We start from the raw sequence: 25975 nt of genomic DNA on the forward strand, positions 1-25975 counted from the left end.
TGATCTTGGACCAAAAAAGAAGAAACCTGCAGTTCGTTTAGGGTTCTACAAAGTCACATTACTCTCGGTAGTCCTGACTAGTCAGAATTTCCTTCCTCAATGGAGCCCCTGAACAAAAGTTACTTCTGTTTCTAGACTTTGGTGTTCTACTCACTGTTATTTGAGCAATACCAGGACCCAACACTTACATACATAAAAAACAATCAGTCATCTGAACTTGAGTCTTCAGGGTGCACACCTATATCAGCAATTTGATGTCAGGTGAGGGTGCAATGATGTACTCACCTGACAGTCAGCAATACCTGGGCTGTTTTGTAGTTTTGACTCTAGCCTAAATGAATGGGCAGCTCAGCTATGTGTCCTGTGAATTTTAGATTGCTTTTCTGGGGTAGTTAATCTTAAAAAGACCATTAGCAAGGTATCTTGTCTAATCTAAAGGTATTTGGAAGTTTTGTTTCAACTAATAATGCACACTAACGCCTGTGATAGATTTCTCAGCATTAAGATTCAAGGAAGTTAGACAGCTGACTCATTGCTTTTCTTAACTTGAGCTGTGATCTGCAGGAGCCCCTTAGGGGGAGCTCATAGGCACCAACTGTGTATTACTTCCTTGTGCTCATTTTTATTACCAAAATTCTGTATAAGCTAACATTATAACAATTAGACAGCACAATTAGGGAGGAATCATCTTCTTGATAATCCACAGATAAAATTGCCCAGTAGATCAGATTGTTTTCTGAGAGAAACACAGTATTGTACAGGCAGGGGCTTCTCCCCACATCTACTCACACCAGGGAAAACCAGAAACCTGGGAAAGATGGTAGCAGTAAACACGTAAAAGCAAAGTGGAATCAAACAATATTGCAGAGTCTGTGTTCTCATAAAGCAAGACTAACCCATCATGGATATTTCCTCCTGGTGATCTGACACCTTGAACTTCAATTTCTATCTGCTCCTCCTCTTACATGACCTCCGACATTCATTAGAGCAACAGAAGTCTCTACATGGAAATTGTGGTTGCTGGGCACAATAGGGAACTGACTCAGCATGAGATGTGGCCTCCAGAAGTCTCTCAGTTCACACAGTGATTTATTTCTCCAGTGCCATTCTCAGGGAAGAAGAACACACCTCAGAGCTTTGTAAAAGCTGCAGTAAGGTTGAAGGATATGAGTAGTGACCTACAGCCTGGTTGGCAGCAGGTCTCACAGAGGAAGAAAGAAGGGGCCATTCTTAACAAGACTGGGGACACCTCAGCCCAGTCAGCGGGCCAAGAACTGGATCTGGTATGTTGGAGCCACATTGTTAAAGCCACTCTCCTTGGGCCTGAGGTCGATGTCCTTCGGAGCCACGGGACTGGACACAGAGAAGTTCTGGAGGATGGTGGTGAAGAAAAGGAACAATTCGTTGCGGGCAATGCCTTCGCCAAGACAAATGCGCTTTCCTGTGGGCACAGAGAATGAGCCATGTGAGCCCCGGGTGAGTATACAAACTTCAGACCGTCCCTTCCCTAAACCCAGACAACTCTCCCATTGCAATGGAAAAGAAAGAGTTTGACCCTCAAACTACAATTCAAGTGAGAATGGTAAGAGTTTCACAAAACCTTAAACAATTGGTGCAAGGGCGAGTGATACGTCTAATCATGGAAGGCACCTGCCATCAATCCTGAAGACATGCATTCACTCCCTGGACTCACATGCTGCAAGTAGAGAACAAATTGCCACAGTCTGTCCTCTCTCATAAACATAAACACACCCTCCATAGTGCACATGTGTATGCATGCAAACATATATGCAATAGTTCAGTCATAAAATGCATGACAAATACTTGGTGGGTGTCACATGGTAATTTCTGACAGATTTCTAGGTTTTGTTTATTATCAGAGTCCTTTGTTTCAGAATTGTAAGAACACAATACAGTAGGAACAATGTGCATGGGAAACATGTATAATGTAACATCTTTAATGTTCCCTCCTTTCTCATGTCGGGAGATTGGTCCTAATCTCATTGGCTTCCCTGAGTGTGAAGGTGCTGTTTACAAAGACTCTTAGATCAACAACTGCATGGTATTAAGGGTCCTATATGAGCCAGGCATTGAGGCACATGCCTGCAAGTGCAGCACTTGGGAGATCACGGCAGGAAAATGGTGGAATACATTTCAAGAGCTCTCTGTCCATCCCATGTCTCTGTCGCCTCTGTCTCTCATCCCCACCCCCGCTCTGCCCCGATTTCTTCTTCAGCTTGAGATCAATGAACTTCAACAATGAGGAAGGAAATTTTGACTAGTCAGGACTACTAAGAGTAATTTGACTTTGTAGACTCCCTAAAAGGAACTGCAGGATAATTTCCATTGTTCAAGGTCACACATAGCAGAAAGTACATATTGAGATTTAAATACAATTTTTCATTCAATAGAGAATGTGCAGAAGCACATGATGAGGGCTCTGAGTTTTCATGGGTATAATTAGTCCTTGTTGGTTTGTCTCCTCGGGCATGGAGCAGCACAGAGCAAGGGAGCCTGAAATTCCAGGCAGTGGCTCCACCTGCCTGTACCTCAAGTGATTCTTACTCTGCAACTGGCTGCCTCAGGTCTTCAGGTGGAGGATGGATTCCCAGCAACCCCTGTGCCCTCCAACTGTTGGGAAATCAGGCCTGTGTAGGAGTATGTAGGGAAAGTACCTTACCTGCTTAGGCCCCACCTTTCCAGAATTTAGGTGGCATGAGCTCAGAAATACATGGAGAGGTCTCTGAGATGGTTTTCCTAGGACTGGTTTTGTGATTAGGTTTTTCCAGAGCAGCCTTTAATGGCTAATCTCACTATTAACACAAGGTCCCCATACTTGGCGCTGGTCCTTTGGGACACCATTTATGTCTCTTTGGCTCTAACACATCTCTCTCTCTCTCTCTCTCTCTCTCTCTCTCTCTGTCTCTCTCTCTGTCTCTCTGTATCTCTCTCTCTGTCTCTCTCTCTCTCTCTCTCCTGTTTTCTTTCTGCCAATGGCAACCTACCCGAACCTGTGTCTGTACACTACTATTTGTCTTTTGATCCATTCCATCCACTTGTGTCTTTCTAAACTCCCTAGATTGCATCTCAGCCCCTCCCATTTTTCTGTCTAAGGACACCTTGTCACGTCTTCCTTCTGTGTCTTCCCTCATGCTTCTTGGTCTCTTTCTAGTTGTGCATCCCCCCCCTACTCTCTCCCCTTCCTCTCTTCCTGACTTACATCATCACACATGGTTCTTCACCCATCTTCTTCTCTCTCATGTCCATGCTCTGATTCCTACCACACATCTCCTCCTCTTGTAGATTCCTTGTGTCTCTGTGTCTCTCTTTAAGGACCTCTACCACCTTCAGCCTTCTCTACCCACACTCCCCATCTCTGTGGATTTCCCTGATCTTCCCAGCAGGCACCCCTTACTAACCAAAGGCCACTCTGACCAGGGAAGCAGGTAGGCTAACAGAGAATCCACAACTCTTCTTCTGATTCTCCAGATCCACCCCCACTGCCCCAGTCTCAGCTCCAGCTCTGCAGCAGAATGCCTGCTGTGTTCTCCCTTCCCTCCCTGACCCCATCCCCAATGAATCACAAGGATCTTCTCTCCAATCCTCCTTCCCCCAGCTCATCCCATTATCCCAGCCTCTACCACCAGCAGGTATTCCCTGGGACACACCAGCTGGGCAGGACAGGGAAACAGGTCCACAGAAAATTTCCTATTAGGAAACACACAGCCATCATGCTCACCTAAAACCCAGAAACCAAGAAACCAAACACCCACCCAACAAAGACAAACCCAGAGATGGGCACCTAGAACTATAATCACCCCAAAACCAGATTCCTGGATTCCAGCATAAAAACACAATCAGTAACAGCCAGGACACTGTGAATCCATGCGAGCCCAGCAGCCCTGCCACAGTTCACTCTGTGCATCCCACATAGCTGCAGCCCAAGGAAAGACCTTAAATCTGCCTTCTGAAGGTGGTAGAGGTCTTTAAAGAGCAATGTAATAAATCCCTTAAAGAAATCCAGGAAAACACAAACAATGTTTAAGACCTGGAAATAGAAATAAAATCAAGAAAGACAAGCCAAATGGGGGAATCCTGGAAACAAAAATTTATGAGTTAGAAGAGGAACTGCACAGGCTGCTTCACCAGGAAGGTGGAAGAAAGATTCTCAGGCCCAGAAGATATGATAGGAGAAATTGATATATCAGTCAGAGAAAATGTTAAGTTTGAAAAACTCATGACAGAAAAAATCCTAGAAATCTGGAATACTCTGAAAAGACCATACCTAAAAATAAGAGGAATAGAAGAAGGAAAAGAACCCCAGCTCAAAGGACCAGAAAGCAATTTCAGCAAAATCATAAAGAAAATTTTCCTAACTTGAAGGAGACGTCTATAAGGTACAAGAATCTTATGGAACACCAAATAGACTGGACCAGAAAAGGAAGACCCATTATTAACACATTAATGTATAGAACAGGCAAAGATTTTTAAAAGTTTCAAACCAAAAAGACCAAGCAACATACACAGGCAAACCTATTAGAATTACACCTGGCTTCTAAATGGAGACTCTAAAAGCCAGAAGGGCCCAGATAGAAGTGCTGCAGATTTAAAAAAAAAATATCAGCCCCACCTTCTCAGTGGGTGCGCTCCTGCTCTCCAGTGGCCATGGTGTAAACAATACTCCCACATAGAAGTGCCTCATGATCAGAGACCAGAATGCTGAGCAATCACTCTGCAGACAGCTGTCCTGGAAAATCTGCCACAGACAAGACAGATTCCTCACACATACATAATAAACTGCTTTCCTCTCAAAAAAAAAAAAAAAATATCAGCCCAGAGTACAATAAACAGCAAACCTTTTGATCACCATAGACAGAAAAAAAATTTTAAAAGTGTTTATCTAAAAATTTATCCCTAAAGAATGTGCTCAAAGAAAGCTCCAATCTGAAAATATTACCTGCATATAAGAAGGCACAGGGAATAAAATAATCCAGACCACCAAAATCAAAAGTAGAAAAACAAACAAACACCACCACTGCCACCAATAAGAACCACAGCAATAGCAACAAGGAAATAACAGGAATCACCAATCATAGGTCATTGATATCTCTCAACATCAATGGTCTCAATTTCCCAATTGAAAAAAAAAAAATCACCAGCAGAATGGATGCAAAACGTCAATCCATCCTTCTGCTGCATCCAAGAAAACACCTTAACATCAAGGACATTACTTCAGGGTAAGGGGCTAAAAAAAGATATTCCAAGCAAATGGACCTGAGAAGCAGACTGCTGTGGCTATTTTAATATCTAACCAATTAGATTTATATCTAATCAGAAGACACAGGGAAACAGTACATACTCATCAGAGGAAAAATCCACCAAGAGTACATTTAAATTCTTAACATCTATGCCCCCAAACACAAGAACACCCAAGTTTGCAAAAGAAAACTACTACAGATTAAATCACATATTGACCCTCACACACTGACAGTGAAAGACTTCAACTCTCCACACTCATCAATACACAGGTCATCCAGACAAAAACTAAACAGAGAAATGCTGGAGCTAACAGATGTTATAAAAGGGCCACACCATTAGGAAGGGTGAGTAATACTTCTCTAAACAAAAAGAAGTCACACCCAAAAGGAGCAGACAGCTAGAAATAATAAAACTCCAGATTGAAATCGATAAAATAGAAGCAAAAAGGGCAGTACAAAGAATCAAGGAAAAAAGAATTCGTTCTTAGAGAAAATCAATAAGGTTGACAAATCCTTATCCAAATTAAAAGGTGGACAGAGAATATCTGAATTAACAAAATCAGAAGCAAAAGGTGAGACATAAAAGACACTGAGGAAATCAGAAAATTTAAAGGACATACTTAAAAAACTTGTATTCCACAAAATTGGAAAATTTAAGTGAAAACTACTTAACAAAGTGAAATCAAGATCAAATAAGGAAGCCGGGCGGTGGTGGCGCACGCCTTTAATCCCAGCACTCGGGAGGCAGAGGCAGGCGGATCTCTGAGTTCGAGGCCAGCCTGGTCTACAAGAGCTAGTTCCAGGACAGGCTCTAGGAACTACAGGGAAACCCTGTCTCGAAAAACCAAAAAAAAAAATAAAAAAAATAAAAAAAAATAAAAAAAGATCAAATAAGGAATTTAAACAGACCCATAATCCCTAGAGAAATAGATACAATCTCTGAAAGTATCCCAACGTCCCCCACTTCTGAACTCTGAAAAAGAAAAAGAAAAGAAAAAAAAAGAAAGAAAGCCCAGGGACATAATTTTCAACACTGAATTCTATCAGATTTTCAAACAGGAGTTTCTATTAATACACCTCAAATTATTCCAAAAAATAGAAACAGAAGTACTATTGTCCATTTCATTTCATGAGACCACAGTTACCCTGATACCCAAACCACAAAGAAAGAGAATCACAAACCAATTTGCTTTACACAGGCAAAAATACTGTATAAAATTCTTGCAAACCAAATCCAAGAACACATCAAAAAGATCATCCACCATGATCAAATAGGTTTCATTCCAGAGATCCAGGATGGTTCAATATATGAAGTTTTAATAAATATAACAAACTGAAAGAAAACCCAGTTGCTCATCTCATTAGATACAGAAAAGACTTTGACAAAAACGAATGCCTCTTCATGATAAATGTACTGGAGAGTACAGAGATACAATAACATACCTACACTAGCAAAGACAGTTTACAGCATGCCTACAGCCCACATCAACTTAAATAGAGAGGAACTCGAAGCAATTCCACTGAAATTCAGAACAAAACAATGTTGCCTAAAATCTCCACATCTATTCAATAGAATACCTGAAGTCTTAGCTAGTGTAATAATACGACTGAAGGAGACCAAGGGGATATAAATTTAAAAGGAAGAAGTCAAAGTAAACTTATTATCAGATGATATATATGATTGTGTGTGTGTGTGTGTCCCAAAAATTTTCACTAGGTAATTCCTACAGCCTATAAACACTTTCAGCAAATTAGCTGGACACAAAATTAACTCACAAAGACCAGTAGCCCTACTACATACAAATGAAAAACGGACTGAGAAAGAACTCAGGGAAACAACACCTTCGACAATAGCTTCACATAATATAAATATCCTGGGGTAACTCTAACCAAGCAAGTGAAAGGCTTGTGCAATAAAAACTTCCAGTCTTTGCTGGGCGGCGGTGGCGCACGCCTTTAATCCCAGCACTTGGGAGGCAGAGGCAGGCGGATCTCTGAGTTCGAGGCCAGCCTGGTCTACAAGAGCTAGTTCTAGGACAGGCTCTAGAAACTACAGGGAAACCCTGTCTCGAAAACCAAAAAACAAACAAACAAACAAAAAAAAAAAAAAAAAAAAAAACCTTCCAGTCTTTGAGAAAGAATTGGAGAAGACATGAGAAGATGGGAAGATCTCCTGTGCTGATGAATCAGTAGGGTTAGCATAGGAAAAACAACATCTTCCAAAAGAAGCCAGAAATACACACTGGGAAAAAAGACAGCATCCTCAACAAATGGTGCTGGTCCCAATGGATGACTGCATGTAGGACAGTAGCCAGTTGGAATGGGTTCCCAGCTGGAACAGACTGCACCTAGTCCTGACTGTATCCTGGAGGGTAAGCCTGCCCTCTAGTGTCTGGGAAATGAAGCACAGGTAAGTCTTACCTATAGAGAAGGGCATAAAAGCTTCAATTTTCTTCAGAGCCCCACTGGCATCCAGAAATTGGTCAGGATTGAAGGCATCTGGTTGTTCAAAGTACTGTGGGTCACGGAGAGCTGCACTCAGGATGGGGTACACTTCAGTGTTCTAGGAGACATTGTGAGAGGCAACGATATTAACATGCCCTGACTCCCATCTGCGACACACAGTCCTTAGGGAACACCAGAATGCTGGGAAAACACAAACAGGCCTAGGGTGGTGATTGGGAGAGTGGGGATGACCATGGCATAGAGATGTGGAATCGCAGCTGGTCTCACCTTTGGGAGTAGGTACCCTCGGAACAAAGTGTCTTTGGTGACTTTGTGGGGCACTCCAACTGGGAGAACATCTGCAAATCTCTGGATCTCGCGAATGACAGCCTCAGTGTAAGGCATTTTGGCGCGGTCATCAAGGGTTGGTGGGCGGTGTGAGCCGATCACCTCATCAATCTCCTTTTGGACTTTCTCTGCACAGAAAAGGGAGACAAGAAACAATGCTTACCCCCTTCACAGAGGCAGTGCACAGTGACCTTGTTTTCTGTGAGTCAATAGCTTAGGAACAGTGCAGATCCAGGAGACTCTCTTTAGAGAGATACAGTGCACTCTGGGACATGCACATCTGCACACCTGCACTTCTCTCAGGCATCTGTTTCTCCAACCGCGCTTAGAGCTATATTAGAGACTCTTTAGAGCTATGTTAGAGATGCTCTCCAAAGCTCCCACCATGCTCATACAACAGAGAAAAGGAAAATACATAGCAAAGGGCTATTTTCATCTATCAGTCTGGGTGAGAGCTGGAGGGGAAGATGGTAAGAATTCTCCACATTTGAAATGTCATGTTATAATTTGTGTTTTTCCATAACAGACACACACACACAAAGAGAGAAAGAGAGAGAGAGACAGAGAGAGTCAGAGAGAGTTCTTTGCAGGAAATTTATATTTAAAAATACAGGAGGCTGGAAAGAAAATGTCTCAGTGGTTGAGAGCACTGTCTGCTCTTGAAGAGGACCCGCGTTCAATTTCCAGCATTCTCATGGCAGCTCACACTGTCTGTGACTCTGGGTCCAGTGGATCCAACACCCTCACAAAGACATATATGCAGACAACACAGCAATAAACATTAGTTAAAAATATTAAAAATACAGGCAAACAATCTGAGGCTATATCCTCAGCAATAAAAGGGAAGTAAATTAATCTATGTACAACAATATACAGAATATGAACACTTTGGTGAGTATATTGACCGATGAAAGGGTTTAGTCAGCAAATGCATTGATGTCCATCCTGACAGCCTGGCTTTGACATCAGAACTCATGGGAATGTGCAGGAGAGACCCAACTGCACAAAGTTGTCCTCCCACCTCCACACATGAGCCGCAGCAGACAAACTCACAACAACATCACATCGATTTCAATTTCTTAGGATGTGAGTGTGTAAGTTAGCCAAGCGATCGATGGGTGGGTTAATAAAGGAAAGATTGCTGAGTGAGTGAAATGAACAAAGAAAAAGTGGATGTCCGTATCCCACTTCTCATTCATTGTATTAATCAATTAACAAGTCAATAAACAGTGCAAACACAAATAGATCAACGAATACAACTAACCATGGAATGGATTGACACATGAAGAGGGAATTCAAGGCCAGTGAGAAGGAATAAAGAATGAGAAGATTTGTATATGAATGAACCAACGAATCAATGACAGAGAGCCTGCTCAACTAGCCATGATAAAGAATAAAACTCACAAACTGATTCATCCAAAGAAATGAAAGAAATATATGTCACTGAGTCAAATAGAGATGAAAGAATCAAGGATTAATAATCTATGAGTATAGAGAAGATGGGCAGAGGATTACATGTGTGGGTGAACAGGTGTGTAGATAAAAAATAAATAAAAAATGAATATATGCATGGTTAGACAATGGTTGGAACATGAATAGAATGGGTAAGAGATGAACAGGTGGATGGACAGAAAGATGAGTGAGTATTGGATGGATGCAAAGACAGAAGGAAGGAAGGAAGGAAGGAAGGTAGGAAGGAAGGAAGGAAGGAAGGGAGAGAGGGAGGGAGAGAGGGAGGAAAAGAGAGAGAAAAGAGAGAGAGAATGAAAGAAAGAAGGAAAGAAAGAAAGAAAGAAAGAAAGAAAGAAAGAAAGAAAGAAAGAGTGAAGGAAGGATAGATAAACCAACCTTCAAGTTATAGCAGAAAACACTGGAAATGGACCAGCTGAGTGTTCATTCACACACCACCCACAGAAGTGCTTTAGGTTAATGTAGGCCAAAGCCTTCAGAGTTTCAGATGTAAGAGGCCCATGTCTCTCTCATCCTCATAATCCTCTGCAGAAAAGAGGGAGCTAGAATATTCCCCAACTGACTGCCTATGACTCACCTGCAACATGGGGGTATTTGAGCAGAAGCAGGAAGCCAAAGCGGAGCGTGGTGCTGCTGGTCTCAGTGCCAGCAAAGAAGAGAGACAGCACGGAGATCATGAGGTTCTGGTGATGGAACTCCGTGTGTTGGTTGGACTTCTCCTGGTTCCAGATGGGAGAGAGAAAGGAGGGTAAGGGGTGACTGGAGCCTTGCAGGGAGAGGCACACACATCCTGGGAACTGTCCTTCTGTCTCACTATCTGGGCCATGTGGCATTTTCCAATTCTCAGCAATGTCACTTGGTCTCTGCTCTGTCTTCTCTCTCTACTGTGCTCTCTGGTAGTTTAGCATGGTTTGTCTCCCAGGCTCTTTCTTTCTCTGAGGTCTTTCCTGCCTTTTGATCCCTCACTCTGTGTTTCTTCCCCACCTTTCTTTCTCCCCATCACATTTTCTCCTCCTTTTTATTTTTATCATTTTCCAGACACTTCTGCATCTCCTCTACTCCATTTCCTGTCTCTCCTCCCCATCCTCTGCCCCCTTTTCCTCCGCTCACATCCTCAGCCTTCACTCTCAGCCATCCCTTCTCATTCATGCAGGACTTACCTTCTCCATGCGTATAAGGTAGGTATCGATGAAGTCTCTTGGATTGTTTGGGTCCAAGGTTGTCCGGTGCTTCTCCACGCTGTGGCCAATGTAGTGAAGGATTTCCTGCAAGTTTTTGTAGATTTTTCTGTGTGTACCAGGAAAGAACTTCAGGAAACCTGAATAGAGCTCAAATGCCTGCAAGAAAGAAGGACTGAGGAGGTCAACTGGAACTAGCAGATCTCAGGAAGTGAGCAGGGCTCCGAGGTCCACAGATGTTATAAAGGATCATACACAAACACACACAGATACACACAAACACACTCACCCATATCATCCCCTACACCCCTCTCATACATGCACACCATACACACACATGCCTTGAACTGTATCTTCCATTCAGTCTCAAGCTTCATTTTACATTCTCTGTATCTCCCTTTCCTCTAATTTGCTCTCTCTCTCAATCCCCCTTGCTGTTTTTTCTTAATTTGTTTTAATTTGTGGGGTATTGTATTTTGAACACATTAATACCAGACAGGCTTTAAATTCAACATGTAGCCTAGGATCAGCCCGAATTTCTGATAGCCCAGTCTCTAACACCAAAATGCTGGAATTTCATGTGTTGTACACTATCAAGTCCTGGGGATGAACTCAAGGGCTCATGCATGAAATACTGTGTGCTCTGTCCTCTAAGTAACAACTGCATCCTCCACATCATCATTTTCCCATGTCTGGATGGATCTGTATTTCTGCATTCAGGTCTCTCCACCCTGCTCAACATCCCTCTCTCCCTCTGTTCCTCCTTCTCTCTATCCCTCTAGGCCACAGGCTCCTTGCTTTTCCCTGTTGTCTCTGTCTTTCTTCCAGCCATAAGACACTGCGTTCTTCACTCACAAATCAGCTTTTGCTTTCCTCTGCCTTGGATGCTCCTCCCTTCCTGCCCACTGACCTGGCCTGAGAATGAGCTGATGAGCAAGATGGTCTGATAGACCAGGTCCAGCAGGCGCAGGAACTGGGGGTCTTTGTAGTCAAATCGCTCTCCAAAGACAATGAAGCAGATGATGTTGGCTGTGATGCACTGGAAAATGAATGTGGGGTCCAGGGGCACTCCTGAAGGAGAATACAGGACAAGATACAGGGAATACAGAATTAAGGGAATATTTGGCTTCTGTCCCATTTCTGTAAAGCTGTCCCCACCACTCACTACTCAATGACAGCAACACATTTGCACACATTGTGCACATAAGAGTCTGGGCTCTTCACCAGAGATGCATGCATCCTTTTATATAACTTCCCTCAGTACTGTACAGAATATGGGATGCTATTTCTTTTTTTCCTCATTTTTTTTATTAAAGATTTCCATCTCCTTCCCTCCTCCTCCCCCTTCCCTCCCCTCCCTTCCACCCATACCCCCTCTCCACCCCTCTCCAAGACAAAGAGCCATCAGGGTTCCCTTCACTATGTTAGTCCAAGGTCCTCCCAGCTCCCCCTGTGTCCAGGAAGGTGGGAAGTAGACAAGATTGCCGGACAAAAAATGGGAACATGGGGGTGGGGTGGAATGGGGGGAGGGGGCGATGGGGAGAGAAAAGTATTAAGTCGAGGATGGGAAGAGCTTGGGGGAATAGGATGGTTGGGATATAGGAAGGGCGGATATGGGAACAACGAATTATATATCTTACTTAAGGGAGCCTTTCTAGGGTTGGCAGAGACTTGACTCTAGAGGGGTTCCCAGGTGTCCAGGAAGACGCCCCCAGCTAGGTCCTTGGGCAGCTGAGGAGAGGGTGCCAGAAATGTACAGATCCTATTGCCATACTCATGAATATCTTGCATATCACCATGGAACCTTCACCTGGCATTGGATGGAGAAAATGACAGAGCCCCACATAGGAGCACCGGACTGAGCTCCCAAGGTCCCGATGAGGAGCAAAAGGAGGGAGATCATGGGATGCTATTTCTATATACAGAAAGGGATGCACCTTCATCAAGGAAAATCAGCTAATCATGGAGGGAACATGACTGCAATTAGGATTCTAGGGACAAGACAGAGAGTGAGTGCAGTCAATCTGCACCTGATCATCCGCCCAGGACAACATCTTGACTCTGAACTGATAGTTAACTTCCACTGGAAGGAATGGTACACAGAAGGGTTTAGGGATGGCTGTGTGAATTACAAGTTCTGTACACTCCATGACTATCTGCCTGTCTTCCTCTACTCCTTGTTAACTTCCTCCATCCCTTCTCTAAATTCCCCCATCTCTTGTCTAACATCCTCCACCTGTCCACTGACTTCTTCCATCCCTTCTCTGTCTTCCTCCATCCCTTGTTTGACTTCCACCATTCCTTCTCTGTCTTCCTCCATCCCTTGTTTGACTTCCACCATCCCTTCTCTGACTTCTACCATCCCTTGTCTGACTTCCTCCATCCCTCCATTCTTTGACTTCTGAGCTCTGTGGTGTCCCAGAAACCATCAGCCCCTGCTGCCTTCAGCTTTTATGTGCCAGGTTCAATCATGGACCCTGGCAGTTGGAGGGCAGCTCTCAGTCTAACTGTATTTGACCATTGTTGCCCTTCACCCAGGGATGGATTGTCTGTGGTCTCTGATCCTATGAGGCTTTTCTGGGGCTCAACAGCTTCACTCTTAGTCCCTTTTCAGCTTCAATCTCAGCTTATTTCTCTTTCTTTGGGTCCCTCCATCTCTCACTTCTTTCTCCAGTTCATTCTTCTCAGCCTCTGTACCTTTCTTCCCTACCACCTTTGTGTTGACCTCTCAGATCTCCAGAGAAAGGTAAATAAGAAATGGAAAATTCCCTGTGGAAAGAAATGGAGGTGCAAGCAACAGTCTTATCGTCAATGTGTCCTTGATATTACAAACTTAAAGTACACTCAGAGTACCTCTGATTTTTACCAAAATCAGACTCCCATGAGCCTCTGTGCTCTCTGCTGCTCACCAGCACACTCACAAGGAAGAAAACACAGTTCCCTGCTTAGCCCATGTCTGCAGGTCCACCTGCTCCATTCCCTTCACTGACTTAAGGTCTGTGTTTGCCTTTGATGAAATCATGGGGGGGGGCAGGGATGGGGGCAACTACAACAATTAAGTCAAAATGGTCTTGAACATTTTGTGCAGTAGAAGGGGACCTTGGCAATCTCATCCCCCTGCCTCCATCTTGAGTGTGCTGGGATTACAAACATACAGGACCATGCCCACTGTATATGGTGCTGTAAGTTCTCCTCAACTCAGCCACAGCCACATCAAAGGCAGGACCTCACAGTGTAGACAGGACTGGCCTTGAATTCATGGCACCTTAGCTCACCTTCTGAGTTCTGAGATGATGGGTATCCACCAAAACTACTCAATTGAAAAAGAAAAATAATTCACTGATTGATTTTCTGAAGAGAAGTGACCACCAAAGGCAGTATGTGCTTCTGAGTTATTTTGGAAAGAAAATACCTCACATTTCTTTCCTGCCCTTGTAATTCTCTCTTTCCACCTCTGTCCTTATCTCATCCTTCCCATGTCCGTGTCCATGTCCGTGTGTGTGTGTGTGTCCGTGTGTGTGTCCGCGTGTGTGTGTGTGTGTGTGTGTCCGTGTGTGTGTGTGTCCGTGTGTGTGTGTGTCCGTGTGTGTGTGTGTCCGTGTCCGTGTGTGTGTGTCCGTGTGTGTGTCCGTGTGTGTCCGTGTGTGTGTGTCCGTGTGTGTGTGTCTGTCTGTCTGTCTGTCTGTTTCTCTGCCCTGGTCTTTCTCTTTCTTAGGCTCTGCACTCAGGTCCCTGTATAATCATCTTCCTTTCTGCCCATTCTCTTGTATTCACCCTGGGATTTCCGCAGCTCCTCCACCACACATCGGGCCTCCTCCTGAATCCGCTCCTCCACACTCCTCTTCCCCATTCCTAAGTCCCTCATGGTTATCAGAAAGAATCGCCGAAGGGTCTTCCAGCGTTCGCCATTGACAAAGATCAAACCTAAGAATGTAGGGGAAGGATGGGTGGTTACAATGGAAGTTCAAAGACCCTGAGTCCTTCCCCACAGCCCGGGCTCCAGCATCACACACCTTCCCAGATCACATCTGCCTCTTCACCCTGTCCCGTATCTCACCATATCCTTGTACAATTGGCTCAAGCACAGCAATTGTCCCCCGGCCAGAGAAAGCCTCAGCTTGGTCCACCAGAGCCTCCCTTATGGCCTCTGTCCCACACAGCATGACCACGGGCCTCGGTCCCAGGTGCACTGTGAACACATCTCCATATTTTTCTTGAAGCTGCCAAGATAAGGGCACCAGGGTTATGGTTAGTCAGTGCAGACGTTGTTGTTACACTGTGAAAACACCTAGACACAGACTGGTAAATAGGAACTCCTCCCCTGGCCACCCTTTCTCTCCTGAGGACCTAAGAGGTGAAGGTTAATTCACCAGACAGGCAGGGTCTGCACTGATTGGTTGGATTTCCTAATCAGTACACCAGCACTGTTGAGTAGGGAGACAGGACAACACTTGTTTATAATTCTGGCACAAGAGAAGCAGAGACCAGAGAATCAGTAGTCATCCTTGTCTGCACATCCAGTTGAAGCCAGTCTCGCCTACACATGACCCTATCTCAAAAATAACAGATACAGATATGGATGCGGAGGTGCATTAGTTCCATGCCCATACCCTTCAGTCTGGCCAGCTGAACCATGCTTCCTATGGTCCAGCTTCAGCCTGTCCACTGTCTCCTGACAACATTCATAGAGAACGGCCCTGACCCACCCACTGGGTTACATGGGAAGGGAAGGTGATAGTCCCCTAGTAGTGGTCCTGAATGTGAGTCATGACTGCAGTATGGAAAGTTGGGAAAATGCCTGGCAATTCAACCATCAGGGCATCTCCAGGGAACTGATCCCAGGAACATGACAACTCTTCAGTGCTGAGAGCCCTTGAGGAACATGGTGCGATGTTTGCAAACAACCCTCCCTCGTCCTCTTGTAACCTTTCCTCTCTCTAGACTGCACGTCAGCTAATAGAAATGAAAGGCTATGAAAATGGTCAGTGCCCAGTGTTGTTTAGGGAGCAATGCTAAGAAAAAGCTCTGCACATGTTTGATGTTGATGTATTTATGTTTTTAGGTGGGGTCAAAGCATTGAGTCTTATGCAACAATAAACAAACAAGCCTCAGATCAGATTAACGGTGTAAGTGAAACTTGCCAACTTAATGCTACACAAAAGCAAGTTTTGTTCCCATCTGCTGCATCTAAATGATGTTCAAACACAGATGCAGTTGATGTTGTCTGGATATTGGGAGGTAGTGACTACAAGGAGCTGAGACAGGTACCAGTCTTGATGTTCATCTTCAGAGATAAAAAAGTGTTCATCTTTAAAATTCATGGAGGTGGGCTTCTTGAGAAGTGACCCAGTTCAACAACATCTTAACTCAAAGCTTAATAGGTTGGGCAGGAGAGGTGGTTCAGTGGCTAAGAGCACTGCTCTTATTGCAGAGGTCCTGAGTTTTGTCCCACCTGATAGCTAAAAACTGCCTGTAATGCCAGCTTTTTGGGATTTGATGACCTCTTTGGTTTCTTCAGATCAGATATGCTTAAGAACCATTCACAAACACAAATATGATGATGATGATAATAATCAAGACAGATAGATTGATAAACAAATAGATAATACATGAATATACAGATAATAGATAGATAGATAGATAGATAGATAGATAGATAGATAGATAGATTGATGAATAAGTCGCTGATGCACAAATAAATGATACAGATCATTTAATAACATTGTAATTGAGGCTCATCAGATAAGAGTATTTGCTCCAGAGTTGTGATGACCAGGGTTTGGATCTCATCACCAATATAACAAGCTGGGGGGTTCATACATGCCTATGATTTCTGAGTTAAGAGTTAGAATGTGAAGATGTAAGGATTCCTTGAGCTTGCTGACTTCCAAATCCAGGTGCAAGGAGGGAGCCTGACTGAAGGAAATGGACAGATTGACAGAGGAAGACACCTGGTTCCCTTCTCTGGCCTCTGCCTCCATGAACAAGTTTGTGCACCCCATTAGAAATATGCTCGCTCTGTTTCAATAGTCTGCCTGCAGCAAGGTAGGCCCTTTGTTAGTGAGCTGCTTAGCCAGCAAGGAGACCTGACTGTCTACCAGAAGATTCATCATTCATTGGGGTGAGTGAGTGCCTGAACTGCAGCAGCTGCCAGAGAGGGACCACAGACATTCCCCAACACCCCCCCACACTTCCAGGTCTTCCTGCAGGGGCTATTCTCCCAGGATACTACCTCTCTCTTCCTGTCCCTTCCCAGCTTGCACCCAGAACCCTCCCCCCCCTCCCCCGCTTCATCCTCCCGTCTTCCGGGGCCACAAAATCCCACAGCTCAGCCTGTTTGGGTACTGGGACCTGGAATTGAGTGCACCCAGGCAGGTGGGAGGTCCTCTGTTTCAATAGTCTGCCTGCAGCAAGGTAGGCCTTTTGCCTGCAAGCTGCCTGGCCAGCAAGGAGAATTGAAATTCTAAAAGAAGACCCATAGGGGATTATTCAGAGGAAGAAATGGGCAGGCGCCAATGCAAGAATTCCTCCAACAATTTGAAAAACAACATGAAAGCACCAGAACCCAGCAAACTCACAACAGGACTTGAATACACTAATCAAGAAGAAGCAGAAAAAATTGACTTTATGAAAGTAATAGAGTCCCTTAAACAGGAGGTGAAAACCTCTCTTAAAGAAATGGACGAGAAGAATAACAAAAAGTTTGAAGAATTGAGTAAATCCGTAAATGACATCCTAGGAAACCAAGAAAAAACAATCAAACAGATAATGGAAACAGTGCAAGACTTGAAAACTGAAATGGAGGCAAGGATGAAAACACAAACTGAGGGCCAGCTTGATATGGAAAATCTAGGTAAACGAACAGAGACTACAGAAACAAGCATAACCAACAGAATACAAGAGATAGAAGAAAGAAACTCAGATTCTGAAGATACCATAGAGAAAATAAACGCACTGATCAAAGAAAACAGCAAATCCAACAAATTCTCATCACAAAACATTCAGGAAATCTGGGACACAATAAAAGGACCAAACCTAAGAATAATAGGCATAGAAGAAGGAGAAGAATTACAGCTCAATGGCCCAGAAAATATATTTAAAAAAAATTATAGAAGAAAACTTCCCAAACCTAAAGAAAGATATTTCTATTAAGGTTCAAAAAGCTTACAGAACATCAAATAGACTGGATCAAAAAAAACATCCCCTTGCCATATTATAACCAAAACACAAAACTAACAGAATAAAGAAAGAATATTAAGAGCTGCAAAGGAAAAAGGTCAAGTAACATATAAAGGTAAACCTATCAGACTAACACCTGACTTCTCTATGGAAACCATGAAAGCCAGAAGGTCATAGATAGATGTTTTGCAGAAACTAAGAGACCATGGATGCAAGCCCAGATTACTATACCCAGCCAAGCTTTCATTCACAATAAATGGAGAAAACAAAATATTCCAGGATAAAAACAAATTTAATCCAGCCTTACAGAAAGTAATAGAAGGAAATTCACAAACAAAGGAGTCCAGCATTGCCCAAAATAACTCAGACATCTAGCGACCCTTCACCAGCACATCTCAAAGAAAGGAAACACACAATCTCTACTACCAAATAAAAAATGACAACTGGAGTTAACATCCACTGGTCATTAATATCACTTAATATCAATGGACTCAATTCACCTATAAAAAGGCAGAGGCTAAGAGATTGGATATGAAAACAGGATCCAACATTCTGCTGTTTACAAGAAACACACCTCAACCACAAAGACAGACATCTACTCAGAGTAAAGGGTTGGGAAAAGGTTTATCAAGCAAATGGACCTACGAAACAAGCTGGTGTGGCCATACTAATTTCTAACAAAGTTGACTTCAAACTAAAATCAATCAGAAGAGATGGAAAGGGACACTTTAGACACATTACAGGACAAATCCATCAGAATGAAGTCTCAATCCTGAATATCTATGCCCCTAATACAAAAGCACCCACTTATGTAAAAGAAACATTACTAGAACTCAAGGCACCCATCAAACCAAACACACTGATAGTGGGAGACTTCAACACTCCTCTTTCACCAATGGACAGGTCAATTCGACAGAAACCTAACAGAGAATTAAGAAACTTAATAGAGGTAATGAACCAAATGGACTTAACAGACATCTATAGAACATTCCACCCAAACAGGAAAGAATATACCTTCTTCTCTGCGGCTCATGGAACCTTTTTAAATATTGACCACATACTCGGTAACAAAGCAAACTTCCACAGTTACAAAAACATATTAGTAACCACCTGCATCTTATAGGATCACCATGGATTAAAATTAGAATTCAACAACAATGCTACCCCCAGAAAGCCTACAAACTCATGGAAAGTGAACAGTCAACTACTGAACCACAGCTGGGTCAAGGAAGTAATAAAGAAAGAAATTAAAGTCTTTCTTGAATTTAATGAAAATAATGACACAACATACTCAAACTTATGGGACACTATGAAAGCAGTGCTAAGAGGAAAATTCATAGCACTAAGTGCCCACTTAAAAAAAATGGAGAAAGCACACATTGGAGACTTAACAGCACACCTGAAAGCTTTAGAAAAGAAAGAAGCAGACTCACCTAGGAGGAGTAGAAGACTGGAAATAATCAAACTCAGGGCAGAAATCAACAAAATAGAAACACAGAAAACAATCCAAAGAATCAATGAAACAAAAAGCTGGTTCTTGGAGAAAATCAACAAGATTGACAAACCCCTAGCCAAACTAATCAAACGGCAGAGAGAGAACACATAAATTAATAAGATCAGAAATGAAAAAGGGGACATAGTCACAGACACAGAGGAAATTCAGAGAATCATTAGATCTTACTACAAAAGCCTGTATGCCACAAAATTGGAAAATGTAAAAGAAATGGACACTTTTTTAGACAAGTACCATATACCAAAGTTAAACCAGGACCAGGTAAATGCTCTAAATAGTCCTGTTAGTCGCGAAGAATTAGAAACTGTTATCAGAAACCTCCCTACCAAAAAGAGCCCAGGACCTGATGGGTTCAATGCAGAATTCTACCAGAACTTCCAAGAAGACCTAATACCTATACTCCTTAAGGTATTTCATAATATAGAAACAGAACAGTCATTGCCAAATTCCTTTTATGAAGCTACAATTAGCCTGATACCTAAACCACACAAAGAGTCAACCAAGAAAGAGAATTACAGGCCAATCTCACTCATGAACATCGATGCAAAAATTCTCAATAAAATACTGGCAAACAGAATCCAAGAACACATTAGAAAAATTATCCACTATGATCAAGTAGGCTTCATCCCAGAGATGCAGGGCTGGTTCAACATACGAAAATCTATCAATGTAATCCATCATGTAAATAAACTGAAGGATAAAAACCATATGATCATCTCATTAGATGCAGAAAAAGCATTTGACAAAATTCAGCACCCCTTTATGATAAAGGTCTTGGAGAGATTAGGGATACAGGGGTCATTCCTAAATATAATAAAGGCTATTTACAGCAAGCCGACAGCTAACATCAAATTAAATGGAGAGAAATTCAAGGCCATCCCACTAAATTCAGGAACGCAACAAGGCTGTCCACTCTCTCCTTATCTCTTCAATATAGTGCTTGAAGTTCTAGCAATAGCAATAAGACAAAACAAGGGGATCAAGGGGATTCGAATTGGAAAGGAAGAAGTTAAACTTTCGTTATTTGCAGATGATATGATAGTGTACATAAGCGACCCGAAAAACTCCACCAAAGAACTCCTACAGCTGATAAACTCCTTTAGTATCGTGGCAGATTACAAGATTAACTCCAAAAAAATCAGTCGCCCTCCTATATACAAAGGATAAGGAAGCAGAGAAAGAAATCAGAGAAGCTTCACCATTCACGATAGCCACAAATAGCATAAAATATCTTGGGGTAACTCTAACCAAGGAAGTGAAAGACCTATTTGACAAGAACTTTAAGTCTTTGAAGAAAGAAATTGAAGAGGATACGAGAAAATGGAAGGATCTCCCTTGCTCTTGGATTGGGAGGATCAACATAGTAAAAATGGCAATACTACCAAAGGCAATCTATAGATTTAATGCAATCCCCTTAAAGATCCCATCAAAATTCTTCACACATCTTGAGAGGACAATAATCAACTTTATATGGAAGAACAAGAAACCCAGGATAGCCAAAACAATCTTATACAATAAAGGGACTTCTGGAGGCATTACCATCCCTGACTTCAAACTCTATTACAGAGCTACAGTATTGAAAACAGCTTGGTATTGGCATAAAAATAGAGAAGTCGACCAATGGAATCGAATAGAAGACCCAGTTCTTAACCCACAAACCTATGAACACCTGATTTTTGATAAAGGAGCTAAAAGCACACAATGGAAGAAAGAAAGCATCTTCAACAAATGGTGCTGGCATAACTGGATGTCAACCTGTAGAAGAATGAAAGTAGATCCGTGTCTATCACCATGCACAAAACTCAAGTCCAAATGGATTAAAGACCTCAATATCAATCTGAAGACACTGAACCTGTTAGAGGAGAAAGTGGGAAGTACTCTACAACAAATGGGCACAGGAGACTGCTTCCTACGTATAGCCCCAACAGCACAGACATTAAGGGCAACATTGAATAAATGGGACCTCCTGAAGCTGAGCAGCTTCTGTAAAGCAAAGGACACTGTCACTAAGACAAAAAGGCAGCCTACTGACTGGGAAAAGATCTTCACCAACCCCACATCAGACAAAGGTCTGATCTCCAAAATATATAAGGAACTCAAGAGACTAGACTTTAAAATGCTAATGAACCCAATTAAAAAATGGGGCACTGAACTGAACAGAGAATTCTCAACAGAAGAAGTTCGAATGGCCAAAAGACACTTAAGGGCATGCTCAACCTCCTTAGCAATCAGGGAAATGCAAATCAAAACAACGCTGAGATACCATCTTACACCTGTCGGAATGGCTAAAATCAAAAACACTAATGATAGCCTTTGCTGGAGAGGATGTGGAGTAAGGGGTACACTCATCCATTGCTGGTGGGAATGCAAACGTGTGCAACCGCTTTGGAAAGCAGTGTGGAGGTTTCTTAGAAAATTTGGGATCAACCTACCCCAGGACCCAGCAATCCCACTCTTGGGAATTTACCCAAGAGATGCCCAATCATATTACAAAAGCATCTGTTCAATATGTTTATAGCAGCATTATTTGTAATAGCCAGAACCTGGAAACAACCTAGATGCCCTTAAGTGGAAGAATGGATGAAGAAAGTGTGGAATATATACATATTAGAGTACTACTCGGTGGTAAAAAATAATGACATCTTGAATGTTGCATGCAAATGGATGGAAATAGAAAACACCATCCTGAGTGAGGTAACCCAGGCCCAAAAAGATGAACATGGGATGTACTCACTCATAATTGGGTTCTAGCCATAAATAAAGGACATCGAGCCTATAATTCGTAAAATAATCCTAGAGAAGCTATATAAGAAGGTGAACCCAAAGAAAAACATATAGTTATCCTCCTGGATACTGGAAGTAGACAAGATTGCCGGACAAAAAATGGGAACATGGGGGTGGGGTGGAACGGGGGGGGATGGGGAGAGAAAAGTGTGAAGTCGAGGATGGGAAGAGCTTGGGGGAATAGGATGGTTGGGATATAGGAAGGGCGGATATGGGAACAACGAATTATATATCTTACTTAAGGGAGCCTTTCTAGGGTTGGCAGAGACTTGACTCTAGAGGGGTTTCCAGGTGTCCAGGAAGACGTCCCCAGCTAGGTCCTTGGGCAGCTGAGGAGAGGGTGCCAGAAATGTACAGATCCTATTGCCATACTCATGAATATCTTGCATATCACCATGGAACCTTCACCTGGCATTGGATAGAGAAAATGACAGAGCCCCACATAGGAGCACCGGACTGAGCTCCCAAGGTCCCGATGAGGAGCAAAAGGAGGGAGATCATGAACAAGGAAGTCAGGACCCTGAGGAGTGCGTTTACCCATTGAGATGGTGGGACAGATCTAACCGGAGACCACCAAGTCCAGTTGGAATGGAACTGATGGAACAGGGGACCAAACCGGACTCTCTGAATGTGGCTGACGGTGGAGGAGGACTGAGAAACCAAGGACAACGGCGATGAACATGAACTCTACAGCATGGACGGGCTCACTGTGAGCCTTGTCAGTTTGGTTGCTCACCTTCCTGGACTTAGGGGGAGCTGGGAGGACCTTGGACTTAACATAGTGAAGGGAACCCTGATGGCTCTTTGTCTTGGAGAGGGGTGGAGAGGGGGTATGGGTTGAAGGGAGGGGAGGGTAGGGGGAGGAGGATGGGAGGAGATGGAAATTTTTAATATATAAATGAGAAAAAAAAGAAAAAATATCTCACCATCCAAAAAATTATGAATTAAATTTTCTTAAATATTTAAAAAAAATACATACACACATCAATATGCAGGACAGGCATATGTGCAGAATATTAAATCGTTCTGTGGACATAGATGACAGGTGTATTTATGTGAAGCAAATGTGTTATCAGGCTTGCAGTTATTAGACTGGAAACACTGTGGAAAGGTCACTCCAATTCAAACTCCTCTGGAGGTGAGAGAGGTCATTGATGTGCCACTTGCTCTAATCAGCATTTTAATAAAGAAAGAGAGATTCCAGCCACTCCTCATAGCTATTTGTGTACATTTCTCACTTTTTACATGTTCCCTAAGTGTCTCTGGAGTTACTAGGGTATATAGGCTGATGATGTATAGACTTTCTAGTGTGGCTACTCTGAAGTCATTCATGCTCCGGTAAGCAATCTCTTATGTGTGTTCTGCAAGCAAGTCCAGTAAACTTATTCCTCCCAAGGTAACTCTGGAGATTGTATTTTGGCTTATACTCAAACAAGATAAGTACAGGCATTTATAGTTTATGTTTTCCATGAGGATAAATTCTCACAGCAAAGAGATCAATAATACTTAGGTGATTATTTGCTACGCCCATGGCTGTCACGCCTGTGTAGCAGGTAAATGCCGCTAAGGTGGAATGACACTGAAGGGTTGGGGTCTGTGCTCCCAGGAGCTGAGCCCCAGGCGGTTCCCTGGCAATCAGCCACAGTCATGATTCCGGATCAGCAAACTCGCCTTCGCTGGCCCTGGCGCTGTATTGAGCTTTCTGTTCTTTGTTTCTGTATTCTGTGTGGTTCTTTTATCTTGCCAGCAGATCAAGATGTCTTAAGACATCACCAATAATAATCAAACTACTGAGGACATATTGGACTCTGGCTTGCTCTCTGGGGGAACTTACGGATACCCTAAAACAGAAAGAGCTCATGATAGGAGAAGACCAGTAAATTATGAAGGAAAATCATGACATATCAGGCCTCTTCTTTCCCACGGGGCCTTGGAGTGGAATCGTGACATTTCAGGCCTCTCCATTCTCTCAGGGCCTTGAAGTTTTAACCATGAGACATAACTCAAAGCTAATTAAAACACTGAGTGCTTATCTTAGAGACTCAAGGTCCGAAAAGCACCATAGAGTGCCCCACTTGTCTGAAGCTTAAGTTCCCAAGGATGAGATTTCTTTTTCCAAGGATGTTTTGTGTCTAACACCTGCCCCTGATAATGTGACTAAGAGAAGTTTTCATACTGTGCTAACTGATGACACATGACCTTCTGGTTTGTTCTTTGTGTGAATACTATATAATGAAAACATGAATTCAGTAAAATTGCAGCAGCATATTCAACCTTATTGAGTGTGTCTGTCTGTCATTTCTTCGCTGATTCCTGATTTCTCCTAGCCTTCACCCCTGTTCTCCCGTGGTTGGTGGCCTCCAAGAGAGGCGGTCCATGGCAATTATTGTTTGAAATCAAAGAGAGAAAGGGCAGTACTAGCTACACTTGTCACAGGTTACTCAACTTGAAAGATTCTACGCATTGGTAGCACAGTAAAACGGAGATAATTGAAATCTTCTATGAGAGGGTGTTGAGAAGTGAATGTTAGGCCACTGTGGCAGTTCAAAGTAATTGAACTTCCTGTGTTTCCCTTATTATATCTTACTTACCTAATAAAGAGTAGGACATTCACCTGGTTTTACTGATTAGAAACTTTTAAATGCTTATAAAAATCATAGTTTCAAATATCAAAGTTGTGTTCATAAGAATTTATTTTCTTAACTCATCTTTTAAAAATATACTATATACCATCATTATTATTTCTATTTTAGTGAACTCTCTTGCATATTATAATTTAAGTGAGAATAAAGGAGAGTTAGACGGACATAGGTAGACAAGAAAAGTGAAAGTGGGCTTCTGTCGATGGAGGCTACTGGACCGCCTGGAGTCAATGAGATGCCACGTAGCCGCTGCAGGAGACAGATGCCAGATACTGCAAAGAACTTTACCGATAGGTCACAACCACGTAGCGATATATAGATTAATAGAAATGGGTTAATTTAGGATATAAGAGCTAGCTAATAAGAAGCATGAGATAATAGGCCAAGCAGTGTTGTAATAATACAGTTTCTGTGCGATTATTTCTAGTCTGGGAAGCTGGGAAATGAATGGGCTTTCGAGTACAGGCTCCTTGTGATGCGACTTCTTGTTTGTGGAGGACATGGTTGGGAAAAGTGATAGGAAGGCATGGAGGTGATATACAAACAGGATCAAGAGGAAAGGGGAGGATGTAGGGTGTATGAAATACCCAAGCCTGTGTATGTTTAGCAGATTCCCAGCTTTTGCTTTCTCCTATTCTGAAAAAAGCTTAAAAATAACGAAAGATAATTCTCTCTGTACATGAAATACTACAAATTCTCCATATACTGATGTTCTAAATCAATTAGGTCACTATGTTGAAGTGCCAGTGGAAGGTACAATGTCTGAGATCTTTTATTCAGTTAGTTACCACCTATGACTTACCAAGCCATTAAACTCAATAAGCCAACTAAAGAGCTAAATCAATAGTGGAACTAAGAAAATGTTGTTTTTCAGGAATATTAATAAAGAATTTCAGTGACTCTCTAGTCCATCTTTTGGGTCGTGGCATGAAGGTAGGGTTTAAGCAGAAAACAAGAGATGCAAACTAAGCATCATCCTGGCAAAGTGGTTTTTTTCTTTCATCTCAGTTCTAAGTCTGGTTTACAAGATCGATCTCTTCTACAAGATCACCTGACAAGTTGTAAATCTTCCTTCAGGAGACAAACTCCTTCTCTGTCTCCAGGGCTTCACATAGTTCATCTCCCAAGAAACAATCCTTGGAGAAGTTTCTCATTTGC

At 42.7% G+C, this 25975-nt stretch overlaps 1 protein-coding gene across 1 annotated transcript in view; it reads right to left on the reverse strand.

Moving 5' to 3' along the window:
* Positions 1-602: 602 nt before the first annotated feature.
* The window catches only part of LOC119820530 (cytochrome P450 2B1-like), a 40961-nt gene continuing 15588 nt past the window's right edge, over positions 603-25975 (reverse strand). Inside the window, exons 2-9 of the mRNA XM_038338962.2 lie at positions 14757-14919; positions 14474-14623; positions 11610-11770; positions 10682-10858; positions 10099-10240; positions 7992-8179; positions 7680-7821; positions 603-1441 (exon numbers count right to left, since the gene is read on the reverse strand). Coding sequence (XP_038194890.1) covers positions 1260-1441; positions 7680-7821; positions 7992-8179; positions 10099-10240; positions 10682-10858; positions 11610-11770; positions 14474-14623; positions 14757-14919 — 1305 coding nt within the window. The 3' untranslated portion in view covers positions 603-1259. The remainder of the gene's footprint in view (positions 1442-7679; positions 7822-7991; positions 8180-10098; positions 10241-10681; positions 10859-11609; positions 11771-14473; positions 14624-14756; positions 14920-25975) is intronic.

Source organism: Arvicola amphibius, chromosome 8 (assembly GCF_903992535.2).
Source record: "Arvicola amphibius chromosome 8, mArvAmp1.2, whole genome shotgun sequence".
NCBI classification, from domain to species: Eukaryota; Metazoa; Chordata; class Mammalia; order Rodentia; family Cricetidae; genus Arvicola; species Arvicola amphibius.